We start from the raw sequence: 18,797 nt of genomic DNA on the forward strand, positions 1-18,797 counted from the left end.
TCTTCTACGATTCTGAGTCTAAGGCCTGGTCTACACTAAGGGGGGGGTCGAACTAAGTTACGCAACTTCAGCTACGCGAATAGCGTAGCTGAAGTTGAAGTACCTTAGTTCGAGCTATTCACCCGTCCAGATGCCGCGGGATCGAAGTCCGCGGCTGCCCCTTCGACTCTGCCACCGCCGTTTGCGGTGGTGGAGTTCCGGAGTCGACGGGAGCACATTCGGAGTTCGAACCATCGTGTCTAGATTAGACGCGATAGTTCGAATTCCGAGAAGCCGAACTCTATGCGTCGACCCGGCGGGTAAGTATAGACCTACCCTAAGTGTGTAGGATAAAAAACAGGAAGAGATTTCAGAGTTATTGGCTCTGATACCTTTGCTTTAATAGCAAGGATCTTCTAATTCTCTTTAAACTTATCTATATTTTATTGCTCATAAAATTTTGAGAAATAAACTCTCTCTCTCTCTCCATATATTCACCTCATTCTGTCTATATATCTCTGTGATTCTCCAGTTTTTCATTTTTCTACAGGCACATCATTCTCCCTTCTGGATAAATATGACTCTCTACTTTCTTTCCTGATGCATTTTCATTTTTATTTCCTTAACATTCCTTTATTTGGGGTTGGATTCTGATCTCAGTTGCACTTGTGTAAATCCATATGATGCTGATGTAATGTACCCTGTTGTAAATGAGATCAGGAAACAGCCCATGATGTGTGTTTAGGTTTATTGGTTGTTTGTTTGTTTTGGTGAGGGAGGATGTACCCGTGGTTGAACTCTAAACATCTTTCATTTCCAATCTATTAATTTTTTATTATGTCATGTAGATTTGTTGAAGTGACACTGATGTGATAAAGATACTTCAAAATTGGAGCTTAAAAGTCTTTCTTTAGAGTTCAAGAGAGCTTACGGGACTTAGACGGGACATTTCTGTAGTTCAATACGGTTCCTTGCTCTTGGTTCACCATTATTGGAAGCTCAACCTCTTAACGATATGAGTCTTCCTCTGTTTATTGACAACTTCATTTTTCCAGTGGAAAGATGCAGTGGCACGAGGTTACTTACTCCAGCTTTCTGCCAGTGTAACTGACAGAACAACCTGACTGCGTGTACTCCTCCATTAATATTTAATGGTTTTGTGTTTCTAGGTACATATTATGGAGAAAGCGGAAGGAAGAAATGAAACCCTGGTCGTGGAATTCATCCTCTTAGGATTTGGGAATGCCCCTGAACTTCAGCCCCTTCTCTTCCTGCTGTTTCTACTGATCTACGCTGTGACCATGGTCGGGAACATCCTCATCATTATGCTCGTTGTGGTTGATCAGCACCTTCACACCCCCATGTACTTCTTCCTGGGGAACTTGGCCTGCTTGGAGATCTCCTACACATCCACCATCCTGCCCAGGATGCTGGCCAATCTCCTGACTGGGGACAGAACCATTTCTGTTAAGGGCTGCCTTGTGCAAACATATTTTTTTGGTATGATAGCAATGACAGAAAATCTGCTGCTTGCAGCAATGTCTTACGATCGGTATTTAGCAATATGCAATCCACTCCGTTATGCTGCTCTGATGAATGGCAGGGTTTGTTTCCAGCTAGTGGCAGGATCCTGGGTATATAGTTTTCTGGTCATTGGCACACTAAATTATTTCTTGTTCAAATTAACATTCTGTGGTTCCAAAGAAATTGACCATTTCTTTTGTGATTTTTCACCCATGATAAAGCTGTCTTGTGGTGACACCCAGATTCTGCAATTGGCGACATTTACTGTCGCTACCATTGGGACACTTGTGCCTTTGCTACTGACACTGACATCCTACATTTATATCATCACCGCCATTCTGAGAATCCCTTCCACCATAGGGAGGCAAAAGGCATTTTCCACCTGCTCCTCTCACCTCACTGTGGTGACAATTTTTTACATGAGCGTGATTACTGTCTATGTGTTTCCAACAAGTAACACTCCCAAGGTCCTACACAAAATATTCTCTGTCTTCTACACAGTTCTGACTCCCATGATCAACCCTGTTATCTATAGCCTGAGAAACAGTGAGGTCAAACAGTCCCTGAGAAAAACTATTCTGAATCGGATTGCTTTCAGAAACAGGCATAGAAGCTTAAAGGAAAATTGTTAGCCTATAGTAAAATAGAGATGAACTGATATAGTTTCTTAGACATGGCCATTTCATTCCTTCAGAAAAGGGTTACCCATTATTGACCTTACAATTTCTTTCTTTCTTTCTTTCTTTCTTTCTTTCTTTCTTTCTTTCTTTCTTTCTTTCTTTCTTTCTTTCTTTCTTTCTTTCTGTTACTCTGCTACTTTTTGAGCATGCATCTTTCATCACACTGGTCAGGCATGACTTGCCCTTGGTGAACCCATGTTTACTGTTTCTGATCACCTTCCTCTCTTCCAAGTGCTTCAAAATGCATTCCTTGACGACCTGCTTCACAATTTTTCCAGGGACTGAGGTGAGACTGAGCCGTCTGTAGTTCCCCGGATTCTCCTTCTTCCCTTTTTTAAAGATGTGAACGATATTTGCCTTTTTCCAGTCATCACCACAAGTTTTCAAAGTTAATGGTTAATGGATCTGCAATCACATTAGTCAATTCTTTCAGCACCCTCGGATTCATTATCATAGAATCATAGAATATCAGAGTTGGAAGAGACCTCAAGAGGTCATCTAGTTCAACTCCTTGCTCAAAGCAGGACCAGTTCCCAACTAAATCATCCCAGCCAGGGCTTTGTGAAGCCTGATCTTCAAAACCTCTAAGGAAGGAGATTCCACCACCTCCCTAGGTAACCCATTCCAGTGCTTCACCACTCTCTGAGTGAAAAAGTTTTTCCTAATATCCAACATATCTAACCGCTCCCATGGACTTGTGCATGTCCAGCTGTTCTAAATAATCCTTAACCTGTTCTTTCTCCACTGAGGGCTGCTCACCTCCTCCCCATACTGTGCCGCCCAGTGCAGCAGTGTGGGAGCTGACCTTGTCTAGCTGTTGTGAGTCATTCTGCAGCCCGCCAGCCTAGACTTATGCCTCTCTGTTTTAGGGAGCAGCCTGCTTTGTCTCTCAATTTTTGTGATCTTGCATCTTATGGGTCTGAATTCAAAGAAATAAAGTAATGGTACATTGCAACATTTGCCTGTATTTTTTACTCTGCCTCCTCTCCTCTTAATTTTAATATCCTATATCTGCATCATCTCCCCCCATCCTATGAATACCTTCCACCACTGGCAGAAAAAAGGCCTTTCCCCCCTGCTTCTCTCACCTCATCTTTGTTACAACTATGCAGGAATGGGAATCCTGGGTACCCTAAAGGACTCTTGAACAAGCTCTAAGAATGCCCCAGATGAGTGAGGAAATTGAGGCAGGGAAATGCATGTAAGTTTTTTATTGTTTTCTCTACCACAGTATATTTTTGTGCAACCTACGTAAAGAATAATTGTGTTTAGAAACTTTTTCAAAGCCTGTGCACCTCTTTGCTTCACCTGTCACCTGTCCCTGGAGATATCCATAAACTCTGATTAGTTTCAAATGATAGCTACGGGATAGCTACCCACAGTGTAACGCTCCAGAAATTGACGCTAGCCTCGGTACATGGACTCACACCGCCGAATTAATGTGCTTAGTGTGGCCGCGTGTACTCGACTTTATGTGAAATCGGAATAATCCCATAGTGTAGACATACCCTGAGTAGTTTATTAGCATCTCACCCTCATCTAATAAATTGGTGAGGAACATGTAAGTACCTAGCATGGCCAGATGGATGGTCAGAGAGATAGATAGAGGGGTGTGTATACAGATAGATCACTTTCTTGTCCTGGATTTCATAAGGAGCCTACTCAAGTTAGACACCCAACATGCACCAACATTTAATCTCATTCCAAATGCCATTCAGTAATGAACTTAAGAAAATATTGGATGGTGTTGGAAACATAGCTTAGGAACCTTTCTTCTCCCTTTCTCCTAACACAAGAACAATAGGAGAGTCAATGACATTGAAAGGGAACTGAAACTGCTAAAAACAAATACTTTACACAACCTCCCTATCCCCCGCTTCCCCCAGACACCGCCACCCAACACCCAGATACCCCCCAATTCCAGCTAACCTCAGACAATCTTGTGCAGCCCCTACTTATCTCCCAAATCCACAGCTAACCCAATACCCCTACTCAGCACACAGTAACCTCCAAATATCCCCATCAAACCCAATACACCCACCCAGCCCCCAGTAACCCCCAAATATCCCCAACAAACCCAATACCCCTACCCAGCCCCCCACTAATTCTCAAATAGCCCCATTGAACCCAATATCCGCACCCAGCCCCCAGAATCCCCCAAATATCCCCATCAAACTCAATACACTCACCCAACCCCCAGTAACCTCCAAATGTCTCCAGCTAACCATGGATACCCCATCCAGCCCCAGTAACCCCCAAATGTCTCCAGCTAACCATGGATACCCCATCCAGCCCCCAGTAACTCTCAAATAGCCCCATCAAATCCAATAGCCCCAACCATCTCCCAGTAGCTCCCAAACATCCCCATTGAACCCAATAGCCCCCTATCCCCAGTAACACCCAAATATCCCCAGCTAACCACAGATACCCACCGAGCCCCCAGTAACCCCAAAATATCCCCATTAAACACAATACCCCACCCAGAACCCAGTACCCCCAAATATCATCATTGAACCCAATAGCCCCACCTATCCCCCTAGTAGCCCCCACACATCCCCAATTACTTCTGATACCCCTACCCAGCCCCCAGTAACCCCAAACATTTCCATTCCCACTCCAGCGATCCTCACCCAGCACCGGATTCCATTCTTTGTGCCAGCTGCTATACAGGCATAGAATGAGCTGACCCTTGCCTCCAAACTGTGCACTTTTAACGGTGACATTAATGAACCATTGGAGCAACTTATCAAGGGTTGTGGTGGATTCTCCATCACTGACAATTTTTAAATCAACATTGGGTGTTTTTGTAAGCAAACTGTTCAAGGAATTATTGTGGGGAATTTCTCTTGCCTATGCTATATGTGAGGTCAGAGGTCAGAGTAGATGGATACCATGGTTCCTTCTGACCTGGGAATCTGAATCTATGAATGTTTTTGGCTTTATTGAAATTTTCTGGGAAAAAAAGACACTGTCTATTGGGAATAAGACATACAAAGCTGTAGCTCTATTCGAGACAATGGGTCACATCTGTTTATGTGTCTGGCAACACTAGCACAGGTTTATGTACATGGCCTGAACACTGGGGCAGGTGACACTGGTGAATCAAGGAGAATACCTTGAGAAGGAGAGACCTAGGACATTGAGTTCTGATTGGCTACAAAGCTCCCTTATTCTTCTGCTCCCACAGAATCATAGAATCCTGGAAGGGTCCTTGAGAAATCATCTAGTCTGGTCCTCTGCACTCATGGCAGGACTGAGAATTATCTACTCAATGGATGTTTTGCTATTAAGCCCGATTCTCATTGAAACCAGTTTGAAGCTGGTGGAGCAGCATGGGGTTCAGTGGTGTTACTCCAGATCTGAACCGGTGTAAATGAGAACAGAATCAGGCACAGTGACCTCAGCAAAGTGGCTCCTGATTTACAGTGCTCAGAGCGAGAGGAGCAGGATTCAAAGAAGTGATTTTCAAAGAAGTCTAAGGGAATTAGGCACCCGCATCCCATTGAATTTCCATGAGGAGCTACTGATGAGCACTGTGAAAAATATGGTCACTTAGATGTCCAAATGGGTAATGAGTTTTGCTGCCCTCCATCTCACCACAAAGTACCTGCCCATGGTCATACAGGGAGTCTGCGACAGCTGGAATGAAACCATTTTTTTCTAGTCTCATTTTGGTCTGTTAACCACAAGATCATACTTATTGTTAATTATGGGTCAAACCCTATCTATCTATCTATCTATCTATCTATCTATCTATCTATTTTCCTAGTAAAACTCAGTAGTCTCTAAATTTCTCATCCCATGAACTGCCCGCCAGCACACAAAGGGCAGCATAGCCCAGTGGCTAGGGTCCTGAATAAGGAGTGAGGCAATCTGAAAGCTACTTGGCTTTTATTCCTGGCTGTCACTGACCTGTTCTGTAACTTAAGGCAGCCACTCTCTGTGCCTCATTTTCCCCAGTGTCAGAGGCGGACTTCATTGTGGAGTCCTTTGCAGCCCATGGGCATAGTTGCACTACTGCTAGGGGTAAGTGTGGTTACCGATGGGCTGGCTACTTACTCCTCATTCCCCCAGACACACCAGTGCCAAAAGGAAATTCCCCTGGAAATTAGCATGCCAGTGACTTCATCTCTGATGTTCACACTGATTTTACAGGACATGCATAATTAACTCCCCGAATCCCTGGGAGCCCTGAAGCAGAAAGACCTGAGGGGAGTCTGCTTTCTCTTATTAACCTTACAAGAACCCAGAGCCGGAGGCATTTCACTTAATGCACAGAGTCAAGCTCCACTGGGAGACTGGAGACATCCTGCAGAGTGAGTGAGAGCATGCAGAGACTAAGAGGAGGGGTTAGATCCCTCTCCCCAGACCCAGTCACCTTCAGCAGAGAGGTTGCTGCTTCACGCTCAGGATTGAAGGTAAATGTTACCACCCTTGCAGCAAACCCCAAGGCCCTGACTCACTTGTTCCTCAGTTTCCAGCTGCTAAAATTCCCATCACCGAACAGGACCAGTGGGCATTTCCCCTGCATTTGGATTTCAGGATCCGTGTCTTTTCCTGCAGAGAATCTTGTTTACCAAAGGAGATGTCCATTCACCCATCCATGTCCCCATCCACCCACCCATCCCCCCAGTCAGTGAGGTTGGGGGACCTCAGTGCTGCTCGGGAGGCATCCCAAGTTGATGGGAAATTCACACCGATTTGGAAAGAGCATCCTAATCTGTCCCACCTGGCACAGGGGTTGCTTGTGCATTTCCGGCTCTCCCTTGCTTCGCTGCTCTCCCCTGGATGTGTCAGCGCTATTCCCAATGTGGCTGAACTGAGACATTGCAAAGAGCGGCTGGGAGAACTCATTCACGGCTGCTCCATTGCAGCGGAATCCATCAGCCAGCTCATGCCCCGAGACTCACCCAGATCGCATGGTGTATGGGGTGCAACTGGGGACAGAACCTGGGGAAATGGGATTATGTCCAGTCGGGCTGACTCCTTTACGTGTTGGGGCCAAGGCCGGATTAACGTTTTGTGGGCCTGGTGCCAAACATTTTTGTGGGCCCCCATGGGGGAAGGTGTGTGGGGGGGGATGGTCAGTCTCCAGAGTGAAGGGTGAGCTGGGGCTATGAGGCACAGTGTGGTGGGAGCAGCCCCGCTCCATGCGGCCCAGCAGGAGGGCGCTGTTTACAAACCTGCAGCGGCCAGACGCACACTGGCCTGCCCAGCCCTGTGCTGCCAGCGTGTCCCTTCCCGTGAGGGTGGGCCCACACCACACCGCCCCCCTGCCCAGTGCCTCGCCCTTATGCCTAGCGCCCCCTCATCCAGAGACCTCCACCACAAATCTCTCTGCCCAGCCCCCAACCCTCCCAGAGACCTCCACCACTGGCCTCCCACTACAACTGCACAGCACCCTGAACACCACACCGCTCGTCCAGCGCCCCCCTGCCCATAGACCTCCCCACGTCCCACCACCCTCCTCACAGTCCCACCATCCCAGCTGCACAGCACCCTGAACACCACACCGCTCGCCCAGCGCCCCCCGCCCATAGACCTCCCCACGTCCCACCACCCTCCTCACAGTCCCACCATCCCAGCTGCACAGCACCCTGAACACCACACCGCTTGCCCAGCGCCCCCCACCCATTGACTTCCCCACGTCCCACCACCCTCCTCACAGTCCCACCATCCCAGCTGCACAGCACCCTGAACACCACACCGCTCGCCCAGGGCCCCACACCCATAGACCTCCCCACGTCCCACCACCCTCCTCACAGTCCCACCATCCCAGCTGCACAGTACCCTGAACACCACACCGCTCGCCCAGGGCCCCACACCCATAGACCTCTCCACATCCCACCACCCTCCTCACAGTCCCACCATCCCAGCTGCACAGCACCCTGAACACCACACCGCTCGCCCAGCGCCCCCCACCCATAGACCTCCCCACATCCCACCACCTTCCTCACAGTCCCACCTTCACAGCTGCACAGCACCCCATATTGCTGAGGGGATTCTGCACCAAAAAATTAAAAATTCTGTGAACAATATTTTAAAATTCTGCAAATTTTTATTTGTCAATAAATAAATGTGGAGGCTGCAACATGGCAGTGGGGAGCACAGGACACTGGTTGCCTGGAGGTGGGAAATCACTCTGCAGCCTCCCTCCACCCCACCCCAGGACAGGGACTCGGCAGTAAGGCTGCACCCGACCCTGACACAGCGCAAGGGCCAGGCCTGCCCCAGAAACACCGTGGGGCTCTGCCCCCTGTGCCAGGTGCACCAGGTGTGGGTGAGCAGGCTCAGCCCGGCAGCAGGATCCCAGTACAGAGGGAAATAGTGTGGGGGGAGATCCAGGTGAGGGTAAGAGAATTCTCTGTGGGGCAATATGGGTGCGAGCGGCTCAGTGGGAGATCTGGATGCACAGAAGCTCGTTGCGGGGTTCCAGATGCAGGGGCAATGGGATTCTGTGGGGGATCCAGATGAAGGTGTTTGGGGCTCAGCGGGGGGAGGGGGGGTCTAGGTTCAGGGGAGGTGGGGTTCAGTCTTATTTTTCCTTTTCCTGTTTTGCTGCTGAACTCTGTTGAAAATCTGTGATTTTGGAAAGCTTGTTTGTTTTGAAGAAGGTACATCACCAATAGGAATTCACTAAGTGTGTCAATAAAGCAATCAGACATGGGTTAAGAAGAGAGAATACATCTTGACTTTAGAACAAAAGAGATTGAAAAGATTAGGAAGATTTAGGTGCCTAATTGACTTAGGAACCTCGTAAAATTTTCAAAAGTATTTAAGAGGCAAAGTCCCATTTTCAAAAGTGCCTTAGGGACAATTTTTAAAAGTATTTAGGTGCCTAGTGAGATTTTCAAAGGCATCTAGGCACCTAAAACTCATTGATTTCATTGGGTGTTTGGCACCCAGATGCCTTTGAAAATCTGGCCCTAAGACACATTTGAAAATGGGACTTAGGCTCTTAAATACTAAGTGCTATTAAAATTCAATAGAAATCAGTTTGCTAAGTGTCTTAGGCACTTTGGAAAATAGGATTCAGGGTCCTAAATCAAATAGTGTTCTCTGGAAATTTTACTCTTAATTTGGGGAGTTAGGCAAACCAATTCCTTTGAAATTCAGTGGAATTTGGTTGTATAGCTGCCTTAGGCTCCTCTGACAAACCCTGCCAAAATGACAAAGAGGGGACAAGAAAAGGTAAGTAAAATAAGGGATGGTATCAAATAGATCAGCCATTAACTTCTATTCACTCTTTTTCATAAAGCGTCGCCACTGAACTTTGTTCTTAACTCATTTCGGATTTATAGGAGGAAATATTTTTTACACAATGTGGATTGAGCCTGTGGAAACTCACTGTCTAAGTAAAATACTGACAGTAGGAGACAGAAAAAGATAATCCATTTCTATAGGTACAAAGGTTATTCATACCTACACTAGCTAGGTAAAAATGTACAAAGAATATCAGCTTCCATGCTTCAGGGCATAGGGCATCAAGTAACTGCTGGGGGTTGGGGATAAACTTTCCCTAACATGGCTGGGATTTTCAAAGTTAGTTAGGCATCCAACTTAATTGAAAATCAGTGGGAGTTGGGCACCTATCTCTTGTAATTGTCCTCTTAAGGATCCTACATAAGAACATAAGAACAGCTATATTGGGTCAGATCAATGGTCCATCTAGCCCAGTATCCTGACTTCTGACAGTGGCCAATGCCAGGTGCCCCACAGGGAATGAACAGAACAGGTAATCATCAAGTGATCTCTCTCCTGTCACCCCTTCCCAACTTCTGGCAAACAGAGACTAGGGACACCACCCCTGCCCATCCTAGCTAATAGCCATTGAAAGACCTATACTCCACAAATGTATTTAGTTCTTTTTTGAACCCTGTTATAGTCCTGGCCTTCACAGCATCCTCTGGTAAAGAGTTCCATAGGTTGACTATGTGTGAAGAAATATGGTTTTTTTTTAAACCTGCTGTCTACTAATTTCATTTGGTGATCCTTAGTTCTTATGTTATGAGAAGGAGTAAATTACACTTCCTTATTTACTTTCTCCACACCAGTCATGACTTTATAGACTTCTATCATATTCCCTCTTAGTCGTCTCTTTCCCATGCTGAAAAGTCCCAATCTGATTAATCTCTCCTGATGTGGAAGGTGTTCTATACCTCTAATAATTTTTGTTGCCCTTTTCTGAACCTTTTCCAATTCTGATATATCTTTTTTAAGATGCTGCGACCACATCTGCATGCCATATTCAAGATGTGAGCAAACCATGGATTTATATAGCAGCAATATGATGTTATCTATCTTATTATCTATCCGTTTCCTAATACCTATCTCATAGAATTGGAAGGGACCCCAAAAGGTCATTGAGTCCAGCCCCCTGGCTTCCCTAGGAGCAGGAGCACCAGCAGCCTTTTTGGTGCCCTAGGCAGCGGAAGGTCCCGCCCCCAAAATGGCACCCCCAACAGAGGCGGCAGAAGATCCCACCCCCGAAATACCACCAACGCCAAACATCTGGCCGCAGCCCCCCAAATGTTAGCACTCTAGGCGACTGCCTAGGTTGCCTAATAGGTTGCGCCGGCCGTGACTAGCAGGACCAAGTACTGATTTTTGCTCCAGATCCCTAAGTGGCCCCCTCAAGGATTGAACTCACAACTTTGGGTTTAGCAGTCCAGTGCTCAAACCACTGAGCAACATTCTGTTAAAAACAATTAGGAGTCCGGTGGCACCTTAAAGGCCAACAGATTTATTTAGGCATAAGCTTTCGTGGGTAAAAAAAAAATATTCAGATGCATGGAGTGAAAATTACAGATACAGGCATAAATATACTGGCACATGAAGAGAAGGGAGTTACCTTACAAGTGGAGAACCAGTGCTGACAAGGCCAATTCAGCCAGGGTGGATGTGGTCCTCACCCAATAATTGATGAGGAAGTGTCAATACCAAGAGAGGGAAAATACTTTTGTAGTGAGCCAGCCATTCCGAGTCTCTATCAAGCCCAAATAATGGTGTTAAGTTTGCTTTTTGACTGCTGCTGCTGCACATTGAGTGGATTTTTCCAGAGAACTATCCACAATGACTCCAAGATTCTCTTTTGAGTGGCAACAGCTAATTTAGACCCCATCATTTCATATGTATAGTAGGGATTATGTTTTTCAATGTGCATTACTTTGCATTTATCTACATTGAATTTCACCTGCCATTTTGTTGCCCAGTCACCCAGTTTTGTGAGATCCCTTTGTAGCACTTCACAGTCAGCTTTGGACTTAACTATCTTGAGTAGTTTTGTATCATCTGTAAATTTTGCCAACTCACTGTTTACCCCTTTTTCCAGATCCTTTATGAATATGTTGAATAGGACTAGTCCCACTACAGACCCCTGGATGACCCCACTATTTACCTCTCTCCATTCTGAAAACTGACCATTTATTCCTATCCTTTGTTTCCTATCTTTTAACCAGTTATCAATCCATGAGAGGACCTCCCCTCTTATCCCATGACAGCTTATTTTACTTAAGAGCCTTTGATGAGGTATCTTGTTAAAGGCTTTCTGAAAATCTAAGTACACTGTGCCCATGGGATCCCCCTTGTCCACATTCTTGTTGACTTCCCTCAAATAATTCTAGTAGATTCCTTGTGTCTGACAATTCTGTTTTTTTGTTTACTAAACTTTCAACCAATTTGCCCTTTACTGAAGTCAGGCTTACAGGCTTGTAATTGCTTGGATCATCTCTGGAATCTTTTTTTCCAAAAATGGTGCCACATTAGCTATCCTCCAGTCATTTGGTACAGACGCTGATTTAAATGATAGGTTACAAAACACAGTTCGTTGTTCTGCAATTTCACATTTGAGTTCCTTCTTAACTCTTGGGTGAATACTGTCTGATCCTGGTGACTTATTAGTGTTTAATTTTCAATTTGTTCCAAAACCTCCTCTAATTATCCCTCAATCTGAGACAGTTCCTAAGATTTGTCACCTAAAAAGAATGGCTCAAAGTTTGGAATCTCTCTGATGTCCTCAGCTGTGAAGATTGATGCAAAGAATTAATTTAGTTTCTCCACAATGGTCTTATTGTCCTTTAGTGCTCCTTTACCATCTTGATCGTCCATCGGCCCCACTGGTTGTTTAGCAGGCTATTATTTTTTGAGTCTTTGGCTTGCTGTTCTTCAAATTCTTTTTTGGCCTTCCTAATTATATTTCTACACTTCACCTGCCAGAGTTTATGCTCCGTCCTTTCTATTTTCTTCACTTAAGATTTAACTTCCACTTTGTAAAGAATGCCTTTTTGCCTATTATTGCTTCTTTTACATGCTCATCTATAGAATCAGCTTCTGGCTACTGATGGAGACAACATACAAGACAATAAGAAACTATCGTTTGATGTGGTGCGGAAATTGTTACATTCCTGTTTCCTTACAACATTTTAAAATGATCATTAACTTAGTCCTGGAAGAGTGGGGCAGGGGACTGAGTTTGCTCCTTGGCCATTTTAAGGTAAACTGGCTGAATATTGATTCTAGTTATTCTGGTATATTTGTATATTGTTATTATTTTTCTTTATTGAGGTAGCTGCATTGAATGGAGGAAAGAAAGTGGGGAAATCAGACATTGATCAGAGAATTCATCCTCCTGGGATTGGGGAATATCCCTGAAGTGCAAGTTCTTCTCTTCTTGCTGTTCCTAGCGATCTACATTGTCACCGTGGCTGGGAACATTCTCATCATTGCCCTAGTTATGGCTAATCGACACCTTCATACCCCCATGTACTTCTTCCTGTGGAACTTGTCCTGCCTGGAGACCTGCTACAGTTCCACCATCCTTCCCAGGGTGCTGGCCAGTCTCCTGACTGGGGACAAAACCATTTCTGTTAGCGGCTGCATCATGCAACTTCATTTTTTTGGTTTCCTGGCAGCTACAGAATGTTACCTGCTAGCAGCGATGTCTTATGATCGGTATCTAGCAATATGCAAACCACTGCAATATGCCATCTGCATGAATGGTAGGAACTGTCTCTGGCTCTCATCTGGGTCTTGGATCAGTGGATTTCTGGGCAGTACAATAATGATATTTTTGGTGTCAAAATTAACTTTCTGTGGCCCAAATGAAATTGACCATTTCTTTTGCGATTTCACCCCAATGATTAAACTCTCCTGCAGTGACATCAGCCTGACCACCCTGGTGACCCTGATTCTTTCTTCCATGGAAACCCTGATCCCATTTCTGTTAACCATGACATCCTATGTTTGCATCATGGTCACCATTCTAAAGATCCCTTCCATGAGTGGGAGGCAAAAGGCCTTTTCCACCTGCTCCTCTCACCTCACCATGGTCACAATTTTTTATGGCACCATAATTATAGTCTATGTGATGCCAGAAAACAGTACACTGAGAGATCTTAACAAAGTGTTCTCCATATTCTACACTGTCCTGACTCCCCTGGCCAACCCCCTCATCTACAGCCTGAGAAACAGAGAGGTCAAGGAGGCCCTGAGAAAAGTTTGCTCTAAGTATCTTGCATTCACATGTTTTAATGCATTGGAATAAATCAGTCTCGATTTGTTAGCCAGGAGGCACTATTTAGGACACCTCTAGGTCTGGCCAACCCCCTCATCTACAGCCTGAGAAACAAAGAGGTCAAGGAGGCCCTCAGAAAAGCTCTCAGTAAATTCATTGGACCAAATTCTCACCAGGTCTCCACAGAAGTCAATGGAGCTATGCTGGTTAAACCAGCTGATTGGCTGGTCCATGGTGATCACAAGATATCAGATGGACTTTGTTAAATGAGAATTAATCCCTATCTTTTAAATAGTCTGGTTGGGCTGCATCTAGGCTGATCAACACTCAAACCATCTGGCCCCACCATAAGAGAATGTCGAGATGTACTGAGTTCTCAGACAGCTGCATTGACTTTAGGGAAGGTGTTTGCTTCTTTTATCACATGTGGGGTACATGGGGTGGTTTGTGGGGGGCAGTGGGGGTCTTGGGGAGCAGAGGATGCTAAATAATGAGCCCCACCATGTGTAGGATCTGAAACGGAGTAGATAAATCTGACCCCAAGATTGCAACAGACAAGACCCATTCTAGGGCTGAAGGTGCTAAAATATAAAACTCGATGAAAAGATCATTTACCTGATGGATGTCCATGGTGCTTGTCTATGTAGCATTTTAATATTTTGACTACTATTTCCATTATAATGAAACAAAAACAAAGACAAGTATATCACTTATTTGCTGTCTGTCTTTCTTTCCTTTCAGTTAATGGAGTTCTCATAATATCTCCAGTTATGTGCATTTATTTTCAGACATCAGTTGTGGCAGCAGAGAAATCAAGACTGCAAAAGGTCAACAAGCAAAACAAAATGACACACTCAGCACAAACATAAAATCTTCCCTCTATTCTGCACATTACAATTCACCAGCTCAAGTCAGCATATACTTCAGTAAACATTCAGCATATGGCATGATGGTCTAAATCTGTGGTTTTCAAGCTGTGGTCCGTGGACTCCTGGGTGTCCACAGACTATGTCTAAGATTTTCAAAAGGGGTCACACCTCCATTCGACCATTTTAGGAGTGTGTAAATGAAAAAAAAAAAAGGTTGAAAACCACTGATCTAAATACAAGGCTCTTGCTTTGAGGTCGGGAAATACCAGCATCAAATCCTTAGCCAAATCTAGCTGTTAATAGGAAAGTTATTGCAAGATGAGAGATCTCCTCACAGATATACTCACCCAGATGTTTGACGTAGGAATCACTTAGTGAAATTCTACAGCCTCGTAAGGCTCCTTTCTACTGTTAAAATTGACAGGTGAAGTTGTGTCTTGGCTTTGACTTCAATGGGACCAAGATCACATGCTTTGAATTTACTGCCCATTGCACAGAGTCTGGCCCATTGACCAAATCATGGGAGTGAAAGTTAGGAGAGTTGGGAACACATGCTGAGTGTGACAGATATGGAATAATTTGTTAATCTCATATCACGTTGGCCTGGCTCTGCAATGGGGTCTTCTGCACAAATGTTTTTGATTCACTGTTTCTCAGTGGGAGTTAGGGTGAGTGGTCCAGGATGGTTTAGGCAAGATATAAATACATACACCTGAGGTGCTTGGCTTTTGGGGAGAAGTTTCGGCATACATTGAGGGGTGTGATTCCCGGACCCATCTCAATGTTAATTGGCATAGGGGAGAGGAAAAATTGCCACCGGAAGGCCTGCCTGTACCTCCCAACACATGCTTGGGGTGGGATTTATGCCATAACCTTAGCACTGATTGGCCAGGGGGGCATGCCAAGAGGGATGTGAAATGTTTGATGGGGGTATGGAAAAGTTTGACAGCTTGGGCTCACCAAAATTATTATTGTGGAATGGTTAATAGAGAGCAATAGAGGGTAATGATGGGGAAGGGGCAGCTATGCTGTATAATGGGCACTAGGGGCAGCAGAGGGTGGGGGCGGGGAAGGGGCAGCTGTGCTGTATAATGGGCACTAGGGGGCAGCAGAGGGTGGGGGTGGGGAAGGGGCGGCTGTACTGTATAATGGGCACTAGGGGGCAGCAGAGGGTAGGGGCGGGGAAGGGGCGGCTGTACTGTATAATGGGCACTAGGGGGCAGCAGACGGTGGGGGCGGGGAAGGGGCGGCTGTACTGTATAGTGGGCATTAGGGGCAGTGGGGGGTGAGGGATGGGAAAGGATCAGCCATCTCATCAACTTAAGTGCATTTAGGATCAGATTCTGATCTCAATTCCACCTGAATATGGCTCTCTGAAATCAAAGCCTTTCCTTCCTGTTTCCATCAGTCTAACTAAGGTCAGAATCTGGCCTGTATCAGTGACATTGTACATACTATTACATTTTCATTCCATCCACCCATTATAACATAGACAAATATCCTTCCAAGAATTAAAATCATGATTCATCACTATATTTCATGTTCTCCCCACATAGTATTTTGTGAATTATTGTTTTGAAAAACAGTGCAATTATGAGAGGCACAAATAAGGATCAGTGGAGATTGTTGCTAACAAAGTTTTAGATGCACAACATTGTTAACGTGTTTTAGATTTAGGTATGTCTGTGTGGTTAGCTGGGGAGAACAATTGTCTTTGTTTTGTAGTGAGAAATATAGACATAACCTTATTCATCCTCAAGAGCTGAAGCAAACAAAGCAATTCCCTTCAGGGAAAGAGATGACAACAAGAAGATGCTTTCAGAGAAGCATCCCACACAAAACGGTAGCTTCTGGGAAGCTGACGTATGTAGTATGCCACTGTCCAAATGCAATAATGATATACACTATGGATAAAATGTTCAAAACGCCAAAGTGATTTATGTGCTTAAGTCCTATTGTAAATCAATGGGATCTAGGCTATATGCACGTGTGTTTTTTCTAAAGCCCTACCAGTCCTGCTGTTGACCTAGGAATGCCTAGCTTCTTTAGATGCCCCTCTGTGGTGTTATGTATATTACTCTGATTCCCCTTAAATTACTACCCACTATTGATAGAGGAATCCTTAGGACCTGCTGCAGTTCTTTCGATCTTCTATTTTCACAGGCCTTTGAGCCGTCTCAAACCAGTCCTGTAGGCTCAGTAGGAGATCAAGCCAAAATCATCAAAGTTAATAACTTTGGCATTGTCCCTTAAGAGTTTGTGGAAAGGTGGCTTATCTTTTTCTTCCTGCCTGTATTTTTTTTCCAGAAAGTTGCCTGTTGAGTTAACCCCATAGTGTCATACAGAAAACAGTTTCAGTAACTAGGAACATACAATATTACTACATTATTACAGGACAGCTCCGGATCCATGCTCTAGTTGCACACCAGTTTCTTGGGCTGCAGGGATCATTGAGTGAGACTCTCTGGCCTGTTTTATATGGGAGGTTAGTTTAGATGCTCATAGTGGTTCCCCTGGCTTTTAAATATGTGGATCTATGAACATATGAAAACTGCAGACACAGATGGCTTTGATTTCAGTGGTTTCTTAAGAGTGAACCAAAATGGCCAGGCCTATGACAGGGAACAAGACATCGAGTGACTCAAAAACACACCTCAGGGTATCACCTTTTAGTGTAACCTAAATGAGTTAGCTCAGTGTCACCAAATTCTCACAAAAGCCACAAATCTATTGAGAGATTTCCTCAAAGCCTCCTTGACCTCTTTGTTTCTCAGGCTGTAGATGACAGGGTTCACCATTGGAGTCAGGACTGTGTAGAAGACAGAGAACACTTTGTTCAGGTTTCTCAGTGTAAGTGTCTTTGGTACGACATACACCATGATGAGGGTCCCGTAGAAGGGTTGTGACGACAATCAGGTGAGAGGAGCAGGTGGAAAATGCCCTTTGCTTCCCGATAGTGGATGGGATTCTTATGATATTGGCTATGATATAGATATAGGATGTCAGGGTTAATAGAAATGGGGGAAAAATATCTATGGAAGCAAAACAGAAAGCAACAAGTTCTATCAAGTAGGTATCACCGCAGGACAGTTGGACCACGGGGGTGAAGTCACAAAAGAAATGGTCAATTTTACTGGGGCCACAAAAAGTTAATTGTGACATCAAACATATTAATATGGTGACAACCACAAAGGCAATGATACAAGACCCTGCTGCTAACTGGAGGCAAAACTTGCTATTCATAACAGTTCCATAATGCAGTGGTTTACATATCGCTAAATACCGATCAAAAGACATCACAGATAAGAGGTAACATTCTGCAGCTGCCAGGCCACTAAAGAAATAATACTGTACAAAACAACCACTAACAGAAATGGTTCTGTCGCCAGTCAGGAGACTGGCCAGCTCCCTGGGCAGGATGGTGGAGCTGTAGCAGATCTCCAAGCAGGACAAAATCCCCAGGAAAAAGTACATGGGGGTATGAAGGTGCTGATCAGCCACAACTAATGCTGCAATGAGGATGTTCCCAGCCAGAGTCACAATGTAGATCAGTAGAAAGAGCAGGAAGAGAAAGATCTTCAGTTCAGGGAGTTTTCCAAATCCCAGGAGGATGAATTCCTTGACGGACGTTTCATTTCCTAGTTCCGTGTCTGCCATGGGTTCTACCTTTGGAAGAGAATACAAACTGAACTGGCAGTTGAAGAACATCAGGGTACTTTTCAATATACTCCATCTATTTCATTGCACAAATGATTAGTCCCTCATTTCCCCTTGTGGTGATGTGTCCATATCGCTGATGCATCATCTGACCTTCTGCTTTGGATCATGCATATTCTAGCTCCCCACTTTCTCCAAGAAGAGATCAAACAAATTCTCTACAGATCCATACCCCTGACAGAACTCTGATAGTTTCATTTTTTTTATTCTCAATGGTACCCTAAACTCCTAATATTTTACAGCACAAACAATCTCCTAGGCTGGTATTTCACTTCTGATCATGTTTGGGTTTTGTTTTCTTTTTTATTGTTTCAGGAGATAGACATTTACCATTATATACTAATAACCCTTAATGTCACACATTTTTTAAAGAAGGATTGGATCCTGATCTCTTTCTTTATCTCCCTATCTCTCCCTTTTAATACACTGATTTCTCTCTTCACCATTTGTGATGTGTTGATCATAATTATACCTAGACATTATAAAATGGAACATGAGAACTGTCATACTAAAGAA

General features: G+C 44.7%; 3 protein-coding genes across 3 annotated transcripts; 2 read left to right on the top strand and 1 right to left on the bottom strand.

Annotated features, from left to right (window-relative positions):
• Positions 1-1,157: 1,157 nt before the first annotated feature.
• On the top strand, positions 1,158-2,135 carry LOC123347392 (olfactory receptor 1020-like). Its single transcript, XM_044984807.1, has one exon. It carries the CDS (start codon positions 1,158-1,160, stop codon positions 2,133-2,135), a length of 978 nt encoding a protein of 325 aa, XP_044840742.1.
• A 10,108-nt stretch (positions 2,136-12,243) lies between these two features.
• On the top strand, positions 12,244-13,725 carry LOC123347393 (olfactory receptor 493-like). Its single transcript, XM_044984809.1, has 2 exons — positions 12,244-12,254; positions 12,771-13,725. The coding sequence occupies exons 1-2, from the start codon at positions 12,244-12,246 to the stop codon at positions 13,723-13,725; spliced, it is 966 nt and encodes a 321-aa protein (XP_044840744.1).
• A 3,566-nt stretch (positions 13,726-17,291) lies between these two features.
• Positions 17,292-18,221, bottom strand: LOC123347394 (olfactory receptor 6N1-like). The gene has a single exon (XM_044984810.1). The coding sequence runs from the start codon at positions 18,219-18,221 to the stop codon at positions 17,292-17,294; it is 930 nt and encodes a 309-aa protein (XP_044840745.1).
• Between the last annotated feature and the right edge of the window lie 576 nt (positions 18,222-18,797).

The sequence above is a fragment of the Mauremys mutica genome, chromosome 13, assembly GCF_020497125.1.
Source record: "Mauremys mutica isolate MM-2020 ecotype Southern chromosome 13, ASM2049712v1, whole genome shotgun sequence".
NCBI lineage: Eukaryota > Metazoa > Chordata > Testudines > Geoemydidae > Mauremys > Mauremys mutica.

Coding starts and splice junctions, on each gene's coding strand:
- LOC123347392 (XM_044984807.1), top strand. CDS start 1,158: ATGGAGAAAGCGGAAGGAAGAAATGAAACCCTGGTCGTGGAATTCATC.
- LOC123347394 (XM_044984810.1), bottom strand. CDS start 18,221: ATGGCAGACACGGAACTAGGAAATGAAACGTCCGTCAAGGAATTCATC.